Source organism: Suncus etruscus, chromosome 14 (genome assembly GCF_024139225.1).
Source record: "Suncus etruscus isolate mSunEtr1 chromosome 14, mSunEtr1.pri.cur, whole genome shotgun sequence".
In the NCBI taxonomy this organism is placed as follows: domain Eukaryota; kingdom Metazoa; phylum Chordata; class Mammalia; order Eulipotyphla; family Soricidae; genus Suncus; species Suncus etruscus.
In genome coordinates this window covers 34,021,524-34,033,708 of record NC_064861.1, presented here as the reverse complement: position 1 = coordinate 34,033,708, position 12,185 = coordinate 34,021,524, and the positions used below count along the sequence as shown (strand labels likewise).

The 12,185-nt window shown below is 39.5% G+C and overlaps 1 protein-coding gene across 3 annotated transcripts in view; it reads right to left on the bottom strand.

Moving 5' to 3' along the window:
- Positions 1-12,185, bottom strand: part of RAPGEF6 (Rap guanine nucleotide exchange factor 6) — a 210,760-nt gene that overhangs the window by 27,041 nt on the left and 171,534 nt on the right. For all 3 annotated transcript variants that reach the window (XM_049786707.1, XM_049786708.1, XM_049786709.1), the window contains 2 exons: positions 5,526-5,746; positions 3,187-3,378 (listed from right to left, as the gene is read on the bottom strand). In XM_049786707.1, coding sequence (XP_049642664.1) covers positions 3,187-3,378; positions 5,526-5,746 — 413 coding nt within the window. The remainder of the gene's footprint in view (positions 1-3,186; positions 3,379-5,525; positions 5,747-12,185) is intronic.

The following is a 12,185-nucleotide window of genomic DNA, read 5'->3' as shown; positions in this document are numbered from 1 at the left end:
TGTTTAAGAGTGTGATTTCTTCCTGGTGCATATATCCCTTGTTTATCAAGAAGTGTCCATCTGGGGCCGGGCGGTGGCGTTAGAGGTAAGGTGCCTGCCTTGCCTGCGCTAGCCTTGGACAGACAGCAGTTAGATCCCCCGGCATACCATATGGTCCCCCAAGCCAGGAGCGACTTCTGAGCGCATAGCCAGGAGTAACCCCTGAGCGTCACCGGGTGTGGCCCAAAAACAAACAAACAAACAAAAAACAAAAACAAACAAACAAAAAAAAGAAGTGTCCATCTCTGTCCCTTATCACCTTTTTAAGTCTAAAGTATGTGTCATCTGATATAAACATGGCCACTCCTGCCCTTTTAAGGGATCTGTTTGCTTGAATGATTGTTCCCCAACCTTTGACTGAGTCTATGTTTGCTTTGATTATTCAAATGTGTTTATTGGAGACATCAATATGTTGAATTCAATATTTTGATAGATTTTGACACTCAGTGTCTCTTAACTGGTGCATTTAGTTTACTGACTTTAAGAGATAATTGTCATGGAAATTTTTTTTTTGGATTTTGGGCCACAACTGGTGACACTCAGGAGTTACTCCTGACTATGTGCTCAGAAATCGCTCCTGGCTCAGGAGACCATATGGGACACTGAGATGAACTGCGGTCCATCCTGGGTCAACTGCATATAAGGCAAACACACTACCACTGTGCCATTGCTCTGGCCCTGGTTGTCATAGGATTTAGTGTCATCTTTTTGTAAGTATTTATTGGGTTTGCCTTGTCTTAAAGTAGACCTTGCAGTTCTTTTTAAGGTTGGTTTTGAGTCTATATAGTTCCTCAGCTATTGTCTATCTGTGAAGCTGTGTATCTTTCCTTCAAAGCTGAATATAAGTCTGCTGGGTTACTGTGCTTTGTTTTGTTTTTTCTTCTTGGCTGGGTTATTGTTGAAGCATTCATTTCATTGAGTTTTATCACTATATCCCACTACTGCCTTTGGGCCTTGAGGGTTGCTTTGGACAGATCTGCTGTAAACCTTAAGGATGCTTCTTGTACATCAAATTCTTTTTTTTTGATCTTGCTGCCTTCAGTATTTTTCATCCTTATCTGTGGGATGTCACTGTGAACGTGCCTTGGGGTATTTTTCTTTAGATCTAATCTTTTTTTTTTTTTTTTTTTGGGCTCCGGGATTTGAACCGATGACCTCCTGCATGAAAGGCAAACGCCTTACCTCCATGCTATCTCTCCGGCCCCCTATATCTAATCTTTTAACTAGTACTCATTGGGTATGTAGTATTTGGTTGCATGCACTCTTTAACTTTTTTTTTGGGGGGGGGGTCAATAGCTGGTGGCATTCAGAGGTTACTCCTGGCTCTGCGCTCAGAAATCTCTCCTGATATTAATTAAAAAAGAAAAGGAAAAATGGTCTCCTGGCAGGCTTGGGGGACTGTCTGACCATATAGGATTCTGGAAATCGAAATGGGGTCGATAAGGGGTTGGCCATGTGCAAGGCAAATGCCCTACCTATGTGCTATTTTTCTGCGATGATGTCCTTGACTGTTGATTTTTCATGAAGTTTTTTTTCAGGGCCTCTGGACTCCAATGATTCTTATATTGTTCCTATTGAGTTTATCTTAGACTTCTATTTTCATCTGTTCACACTATGAGGATTTTTTCTCCATCATTTAATTTAAGGCTCTTTTCCAGACTCTTCTGTTGTATAGAGTTGTTATGCAGCTCATCTTCCAGCTCACTGATTCTGTCTTCAGTAGCAGTTCTCTGCTGGGGAGACTTTCCAGAAAGGTTTTCATTTCGGCCATCAAGTTTTTTAGCCCTGATATTTCGGTTTGGAGTTTTTTTTTTAATTTATACTTTCATGTCCTCTTGATTCTTATTTATGCTTTGTTTAGTTCGTTCCATAGATTCTTTGAGTTCCTTAAACATCCTCCAAATTTCCTCTCTAAAGTCTTTCTCAGAGAAGCTATGTAGGTGACTGGTACTTGTTGGTCTTCATATCCATCATCTTAATTCTCTAAGCATGTTGGTGTTCTGTGATGCTTTCCCATATTGTCCTTTACAGTATGTTTTTTTCTACATATTGTGCTGGTATACGTTGATTAGGGAATAAGTACAGCAAAGTGGAGTGGCTGTTTTCCTCTGTTTTTGTGTCTCTGGGCAGGAGAGGTCTATGCTCCCTCAGAGGAGGTGGAAGGGCATCACCTCTCAGGTTAAACTTGTTCTTGGGGGATGGGGGACTCATCCCTCTATTTCTCAGGGCTTCTGCTAGCCTCCTACATTAATTTTTAGGCAAACCACTTCGTTTCCTGTGTGGCATTTGCAGCAGATAACTGAATAAATTTACCTTTCGAAGCACTAAGCCAGAACTGGAGTAATAGTATAGCAAGTAAGATGGGTTAGACCCCTGACATCTCATTAGGTCCTCTGAGCCCTGCCAGGAGTGATCCCTGTGAACAGAATAATCCCTGACTCTTCTGGATATACCCCCAAAACAAAAATAAAAACCAATTAAAAAGTCCTTAGTACCAAAATATACAAACTTCGCTGTAAGTTTTCTGTGGGTTCATTTATAAGAATTCTAATGTTAGGGGCTGGAGCAAGAATGCAGTGGTAGGGCATATGCCTTGCACACAGCAGACCCAGGATGGACCACGGTTCGATCTCCTGGTATCTCATATGGTCTCCCAAGCCAGGAGTAATTTCTGAGCACAGAACTGCCAGGAGTAACGCCTGAGTGACACTGGTGTGGCTGCAAATCCAAAAATAACCCAACCAAACAAAAAAAGAATTCTAATGTTAGCAAGTGAGTTATGTTTTCATCAAAACCAGCTACATGCAAAAAAGAAACTTTTGATATACAAGATATACAATATAAACTATGACAACTGATCTCATAAAAATTTCTCTCATGATTATTAATTTTTATTTTTTTATATTTTGATTTTGGGGCCACACCCAGCAGTACTCAGGGATTACTTCTGGCTCTGACTCACTCAGAAATCACTTCTGGAAGGCTCGGGGACCATATCGAATGCTGGGAATCAAACCCGGATCCATCTCAGGTCAGTTGCGTGCAAGGCAAACACCCTACTGCTGTCTCACAATTATTTTTATTTTTAATTCCCCTGGAAATTTAAATTAAAAGAATGCAATATTATTAAATATTGTGAAGACTCACTCAATGTGATGGCATCTTTTGTTTGTCCTTTCTTCCTGCTGGGATGCAAATTAACAGCTGGCACCTGAAGCACCTGGCTTACTCTGTGTGGCTGATGCAAGTGAGCTTTAGCTACTTGGCCAACTGATCTCATAGGCACTGGAGACATTTCTGATGATTTGGCTGCCCTTTTCTCATTTATGTTCTTGGTTACTAAAGAAAAAGGTAAGTAGTTATTAATTCTACATTTTAAAGGCCAGATTACAACAACTAACAACACACGGTTGCATTAAATACATCTATTTACAATACCAAAATATTTACATTTAAAAATATTTAATTAGTATTATAAATATTACCTACTTTTGAATCTATTAACTTTACCTCCAACATGAAATAAACAGCTTTTCATCCACTCTAACGTGTTCAAGCCATCTAGCAGAGGATTCTTTAATATTAAAATAGCAACATAGCCTTTTCCTTTTAATTTTTTTTTTTTTTTTTTGGTTTTTGGGCCACACCCGGTGATGCTCAGGGGTTACTCCTGGCTGTCTGCTCAGAAATAGCTCCTGGCAAGTACGGGGGACCATATGGGACACCGGGATTTGAACCAACCACCTTAGGTCCTGGATTGGCTGCTTGCAAGGCAAACACCGCTGTGCTATCTCTCCAGGCCCTCCTTTTAATTTTTTTTTACATTTTTTGTAGTTTATTTATTAACTCATTGGTTTTTGGGTCACACCCAGAGACTCAGGGGTTCTAATTCTGTTATATACTACCCAGTAAATAAAGACTGGTAAAGAGGGGCTGGAGCAGTTGCGTAGCAGCCTAGGGCATTTGCCTTACACGCGGCTGACCTAGGATGGACCGAGATTCGATCCCCCTGGCATCCCATATGGCCCCCCAAGCCAGGAGCAATTTCTGAGTGCATAGCCAGGAGTAACCCTTGAACATCACTGGGTGTGTCCCCCCAAAAAATAATGGTAAAGAATTTGATAGTTTTTTTTTGTCTGTTTTTTTTTTTTGTTTTGGTTTTTGGGTCATACCTGGTAGTGCTCAGGGGACCATATGGGATGCCGGGATTTGAACCACTGTTCAGCTGCATCCAAGGCAAATGCCCTACCGCTGTGCTATCTCTCTGGCCTCGAGAATTTGATAGTTTTTTAGTTTTTCATTTAAAGCTAAAGGTAAAAATGTTCTGAAATATAAGACCTCCTCCATAATGTTTTAGTTTTCATAAGAAATGATGTTCTTGGGCCCTGAGAGATAGCACAGCGGCGTTTGCCTTGCAAGCAGCCGATCCAGGACCAAAGGTGGTTGGTTCAAATCCCGGTGTCCCATATGGTCCCCTGTGCCTGCCAGGAACTATTTCTGAGCAGACAGCCAGGAGAAACTCCTGAGCACGGCCGAGTATGGCCCAAAAACAAAAAACAAAAAAAACAAAAAAAAAAACAAAAAAAAAAAAAAAGAAAAGAAATGATGAATGATGTTCTTTTGTCTCTCATTTTTTGGAACACCTAGTGGTGCTCAGGTGCTACTTGTAGAAAAGCTCAGGATATAGCTTCTACAGTGCCATAAATAGAATAGAGTTGAAGATAGGATGCAAAATTTCTTTGGTCTAGAAATTTGTGTTTCAAGAAAAATTTCTTCTATTTCTAGAACAAGTTAATAAGAATCTTTAGCTTATATTAATAGGACATTAGGGGCTGAAATGATACAGGGACTTAGTGCTTGTCTTGCATGCTTGATCCCTACCACTGCATATGGCCCCCCCGAGCACTTCCAGGAACAGAGTATGCCAGGTATTGAACATAAAGGATGCCTTGGAAAGAGCTAAGCTTGGCCTAAACATCCTCTTACCAAAAACACAGCAAATTATACTTGAGGTATTTCAGTAAATTCATGAAAGTTAATGTTTGGTTTTTTATTTTTTTTGGTTTTTGGGCCACACCCAGCAGTGCTCAGGGATTACTCCTGGCTGTCTGCTCAGAAATCGCTCCTGGCAGGCACGGGGGACCATATGGGACACCGGGATTCGAACCAACCACCTTCGGTCCTGGATCGGCTGCTTGCAAGGCAAACGCCGCCGCTGTGCTATCTCTACAGGCCCAGAAAGTTAATGTTTGTGGCACTTAAAAATAAGTAGAGAAATAAGTCTATTTCTTTATGTGTGTTCTATTTTTGATCTACTCCTGGTGTTGTTCATTCAGGGATTACTCCTTGCACTGCAATTAGGAATCACATCTGGCAGGGCTCGGATGCGGGTGAACTTCAGCAGGCCATGTGTGAAGCACCCACTATCCTACCTCTCTGGCACCCCTATTTTGCTATTGCTGTTACACAGTGAAAACTTTACTCACAGGTACCATATGCAGGTTCCCACTGAAATGACATCAGCTGGTACTTCTCTTCATCTGTATCTACATCCAAACCAGAGAGATACTGCTTCACTTTCCTTGCCATCTGGGCATCCTCATAGAGCTTCTTTGCATTAAGCAGGGAGCTACGGCGTGCCCTTTTTCTGTGGGCACCCCCTTGAACATCTAGCAAGTTTGAGTTTGTGCTGCCTTGACTCAGTGACCTGTAAAAAATGGAGATTACTATAAGAGGATGTAAAGCTAAGCATTAAGCACGGTAAATTTAATCATGGATAATTGATTTTGTTCTGTTAATACTAATGCATGCTGGTGCAAATGAGTTAAAAGATGAAGAGCATTAATACAAAGTAATATAGCACTCATGGTAATGTTCTGAATTTTAAGATTTGGAAAAGTACAGAATTCAAAAAAGAAGGTAATTTTCTTTAAGAAGCAATGAATTTGTTAAGATTTGTTTGTGTTTAGGCAAATCATGGCATAACTACAACAAATGAGGGGCCCTGTAGCAATCTCTAATATGAAGATATGGTAATCTAAGCAAGGGCAAATTCCATCCTCAGATTCTGTTCAAGTGTTCTTCAGGAGGGAATTTCTAGAGTTTTTCTAAATTTCTTTCCTCTAAATTTTCTAGAAAAATCTCTAGAATTTTTCCTTAACAATATTGCTTTGGACAAGCTATCTCCAGCACCACTCCTATCTATGCACAATAACCAACTTTAGCAGTAAACAAATTTTGGGGAAACTTAAATTTGACAATGAATAAGAAAAGAGCATTTATACTGAAAATAGTCAAATTAGAAATACAGAAAAAAAAAAACCTCTTCAATGCTTCTACTTGTTGAAGGAGTGATTAGGAAATATGTAGTTTCTTTGCACAGAGATCTGAGATCTTTTCTTCATCAATGCCTGGGTAGAAACTGTCAAAACCTCAAGTTATTTCTTAACCCAGTTCTACTTTTTTGGATAAACTTTCTACAAAGACAACATTTAGAATAATAGAATAATAATAATAATAATAAAAAATAGGAAAAAAATTATACCTGTTTTTTTGCAGGGGATGGAACCCAGGGCTTCTCTATAACTTGAGCCACATCCCCAGATAATGTTGTAGCTTTAATTTTAAAGGCAATTGCTATTTAAAAATAATCAAGGTATAAGTTCAGAGAAATAGATAGCAGGCAGGGTGTCTGCCTACCAAGTAGCCGACTTATCTACTCTGGCAGCTATGTGGTCACCCCAAGTACCAGCATAACAAATTTCTGAGTGCAGAGCCAGAAGTAAGTCCTAACACCACAAAGTATGGAAGTATGGCCCCCAAAACCAACCCTGAACCTTTCAAAAAAAATTCCCCAAACCCAAACACCAAGTTATTGGTAATTATCTAAATTAGCCTAACATTTATACAATATTCCAAGTGTATATTCCACTGACATACAATAATTTATTCTGCAATGTTCACATACCCAGTTAAAACACACTAAAATCCTAATGTTTACATTCTAAAAAAGTGAAATGAAGTTGTAAAGCATTACATTTTTCTTTCAAACATATGAACTAGAATATGTATTAAATGTCATTTTCAATTATTATTGGTCAAATAGAACCTGAAAAGTAGTTGTCATTATTTACAAATGCAAAAACTTCAGAACTTGCAAAATGAACAGTTCAGTACAAAATCCAATTACAACAGTATTCTTTTTTTGATGTTTTGAAATAATATTGAGGTAATTAAATAAGGATAGCAAACCTTTCAATAAATGATCTGAGATATTTACAAGAAAAAAATCATAGAATATAGAATTTTTTGTAATTATATAAACCTAAAATGTGCTAAACCATACTACATACATAAAAGGTTGCAAATTGTATGATTTATTTATTTTTTCCCTTTTGTCTGGGAAGCTAATTTCTTTTTTTTTATAATTTTTATTTTGACCATATTGGCTTATATATCTCTCACAGTAGTATTTTAGGTACATATTAACATTGAATCAGAGGAATTCCCATCACTGAATTTGCTATCCCTCCACCCCCGTTCCCATCCTGCATCCCATATCCCTCACCCTCACTCCCCGGGCTGCTAGAATAAGTGGTCCCCTCTGTGTCTAGCTTACTACTTAGTGATCATATATCTGGTTGGTCCTGGTACTCTCCCTTATTTACCCCTCTGTTTGAGAGCGGAACTAGATAGTTCAGTTATATGGTTTTGCTTGAAGAAAGAAAAAGCAATAAAGTAGAGTAAAAATCAAATAAGCCGAAAATGGGTGTAGTCCTTCTAGAGGCTCTCAAAGAGTACAGGAAAAAAGGAATTGAAATATCACAACAATACAGAAAGAAATATCAAATAAAATATCCAGTGAGCACTACAGTACTAAAGGCAAGCACCACTTAATAGTCTTGGTCCTGAAATAAAATCATACCAGAGAGCAAAAAGAAAGAGAAAGATAAAATAACATAAAATAAGATTGGAGACATCAACCTCAATATCTATACCTAAACAAAGAAGTCAAGAAGGATAAAAATAAAAATAAAAAATAGATAAATTAATAAAAACTATTTTGTGCCCCCCCCCGTTTTTTTTTCCTGCACAGGCATAGTAAAAATTGGGGGCATTAGAGAGGGAATTTCCTTGGCCTAGGAGATACAGGAAACCTGTATGATTTATTTTAAAAACACTTTAGAAAATGCAAAACTATAGGAATGAAAATGAGTTCAGTGCTTACTGGCACCATGAAGTGAGGGAGGTTGATTAACTAGAAAGAGGCATAAGGGAATTTAAATTAAATAGATAAGTTCATATCTTTCACTAAAGAAATAAATTTTGTTTGTTTTTTGGGTCACACTTGGCAGTACTTGGGGTTACTCCTGGCTCTACGCTCAGAAGTAGCTCCTGGCAGGCTCGGGGGACCATATGGGATGCTGGGATTTGAACCATCGTCCTTCTGCATGCAAGGCAAATGCCCTACATCCATGCCATCTCTCCGGTCCCAAGAAGAAATAAATCTATTCTTTATAATTTGCTCCACTAGTTAAATCTTGACTTGGGGAAAGATAAGTTATAATCTTTTGTGGATTACACATATCTAATTAAAATCATCAATTTTATTTTTGAAAATTATTTTTAGAGTTAACATTATTTTAGTGCTGTTAACATTCATAGTTTTTTCAAAAAAGTAATCATGTATTTATTCACTTACTGACTCCTCAATTATACAAAAAGCAATACTGTACTGGGTCAAAACCTAGAAACTAATATATAAAAGTGATTCAGAAATGTCAGACACTGAATATTAATAAGTTTTAAAAAGAGGCTGGAGAGGGCCCGGAGAGATAGCACAGCGGTGTTTGCCTTGCAAGCAGCCGATCCAGGACCAAAGGTGGTTGGTTAGAATCCCGGTGTCCCATATGGTCCCCTGTGCCTGCCAGGAGCTATTTCTGAGCAGACAGCCAGGAGTAACCCCTGAGCACCGCCGGGTGTGGCCCAAAAACCAAAAAAAAAAAAAAATGATGCCGGAGAGATAGCATGGAGGTAAGGCATTTGCCTTGTATGCAGAAGGATGGTGGTTTGAATCCCGGCATCACATATATCCCGTGCCTGCCAGGGGGGATTTCTGAGCATAGAGCCAGGAGTAATTCCTGAGTGCTGCCGGGTGTGACCCAAAAGCCAAAAGCCAAAAAAAAAAGACGTTTTAAAAAGTCATATGCAATTTAATTTGCTTATATTTTCCTTTTAATGAATGCACATGAGTATTGAGTTATTTATCTTTAAATAAGTTCTCCTTTAGGCGAAACAGCATTACAACACTAATATAGAAGCTTTTTTAAAACCACATTACCTAAGTCAAAAAATTTTTTTGACATATGCATAACATGAAAATGCAGTTGCTAGTAGTTAGCATTCAGCCAGCAACATAGACGGTTTTTGAAAGATGTAAACTAAGAAGTGAAAAATTACAGGTACACCGGCCATACAGATGAAAGCTGGCAATCTCAGGAGGAAAGGGCAGACCAACTCTCTGCACTGTCAAAGCCAGGCCTGCTACACCCATCACCCACAAAAACAGTTTTGCCAATGGCCCTGCGTCACCACTCTTTGATGGCTCTCTGCAGACACACCAATCTGACCAAAACTCCAGGTATGCAGGTATCTGGGCTGACTTCTCATACTTCTGGAAACTCTGGCAGCCAAAATACCCTCTACAAAGCTTCAATACTAGTGCTTGGAATTCCTGGACTACGCAGCAGTATTTGCAGCATGCTACAACTCCAACCTTTTTTTTTAAAAAATATTTTATTTAAACACCTTGATTACATACATGATTGTGTTTGGGTTTCAGTCATGTAAAGAACACCTCAGATGCCAATGTGTGTCTGAAGCAATTCAAGGTTCAGAAACAAAAGTAGTAACAGAATGATCATCTCAAAACAAGAACTTATTAAATATTTTGACAGTGACTTAATGACCTCATTGAGAGATACAATAATTTTCAAACTTTCTTGTCCTACTCTTTATTTCTTTATTTTTATTTTTTTGGTTTTTGGGCCACTCCCTGCGGTGCTCAGGGGTTACTCCTGGCTGTCTGCTCAGAAATAGCTCCTGGCAGGCACGGGGGACCATATGGGACACCGGGATTCGAACCAACCACCTTAGGTTCTGGATCGGCTGCTTGCAAGGCAAACACCGCTGTGCTATCTCTCTGGCCCCTATTTCTTTATTTTTAAAATTTCACTCCAACTGTAAACAAATGTATTATGATCTTTAAATAGAGTAATTTACCGTATTTTCTAGCCTATAAGATGACTTTTTGTTTTGTTTTGTTTTTTTGGGCCACACCCGGCGGTGCTCATGGGTTACTCCTGGCTATCTGCTCAGAAATAGCTCCTGGCAGGCACGGGGGACCATATGGGACACCAGAATTCGAACCAACCACCTTTGGTCTTGGATCGGCTGCTTGCAAGGCAAACGCCACTGTGTTATCTCTCCAGCCCCATAAGACGACGTAGTCAACTGAATCAGGGGGTCGTCTTATATGCCAAGTATATCCCACCCACAAAATGTTTCAATATGCTGCTAAACGAAAATTGTCTGAATATTGCCACAAAACGAATTTTCCAACTCGATCCTGCACCAATCACTGCAAGGCTGCTCGGACCACTTCTCTAGCTCAGCCAATAAAAGCAGGCTTTTGATGCATACAAATTAGACAATGTTCTGGCCCCAATCTACACTGTCAAAAGCCTGCTCAGATTGGCCAGAGTCAGAGAGAAAGTCTATGACAGTATAACCTTTGAACCTTTGCTTGTTGTGATTGGCTCACTGTGGGACATACAGTTGCAGCATAGGAACGTTCTGTCTGATACAGCAAATATAGGTCTAAACCTATGTTTTAACTGCAAAATTAGGGGGTCATCTTATATGGCCAGTTGTCTTATATGCCGGCAAATACTGTATATTAAAAGATAAATAACATAATTATTCAATTTTTTTTTTGGTTTTGGGGCCACACCCGGCAGCGCTCAGGGGTTACTCCTGGCTCTGTGCTCAGAAATCGCTCCAGGCAGGCTCAAGGAACCATATGGGATGCCTGGAACCAAACTCAGTTCTGTCCCGGTTCAGCCATGTACAAGGCAAATGCCCTGCAGCTGTCCTATGCTCTGTCCCAATGTATTCAACTTCTAAGGACTCAGAGTCAAATAAATGCAATGTATATCTTGAATGATATTTTGATTTTGATTTCTGGGCCACCTGAAAGTGCTCAAGGCTTCCTCCTGGCTTTTCTTGGGGCACTTTATGTGGTGCTTGGGATGAACTGAGTTGGCCAAATGCAAAGCAAATGCCTTACTTACTATACTATATTGTACTAAATCCCCCCAATTTTTAATTTTTTTAGGGGGGTGGTCACACCTGGCAGCGCTCAGAGGTTACTTCTGTTCTATGCTCAGAAATTGATCCTGGTAGGCTCAGGGGACCATATGGGATGCCGGAATTCGAACCACGGACCTTCTGCAAGCAAGGCAAACGCCTTACCTCCATGCTATCTCTAGCCCCCCAATATTTAATTTTTAATATTTTTATTTTGTGCTATACCTAGTGGTGCTCAGGATTTATTTCTATCTCTGCACTCAGGTATCACTTCTGGTGGGTTCAGGAGACCATATGGGATGTCAGGGATTGAATCTAGGTCAGCTGTATGCAAGAGTATTACCTGCTGTACTCTGTACACTGCCCTAGCCCCATATTTTAAAACAAATATTTAATAACATTTTAGCTCACAAAAAGGATGTCCACAAGTTTAAAATAAATTTCTATTCTTTTTATTTAGGGGGGGTTACTCCTGGCCATGTGCTCAGAAATTGCTCCTGGCTTGGGGGACCATATGGGATGCCGGGGGATAGAACCATGGTCCATGGTTAGCAAGGCAGACGCCTTACTCCCTGGGCCACCACTCTGGCCCCAGGTTTAAAATAAATTTCTAAAAATATCTAATGTACTATGATAAATTATTATGAAATATCTTGCAGCTACTTCCCAAACAGAAAATGTTCTGATGTGAAAAAGTATTTGTCTGCAAGCACGGCACAACACTAATACTGAATAGCTAATATCATATAACTTAAACGCCTACATCAACTGATATATAG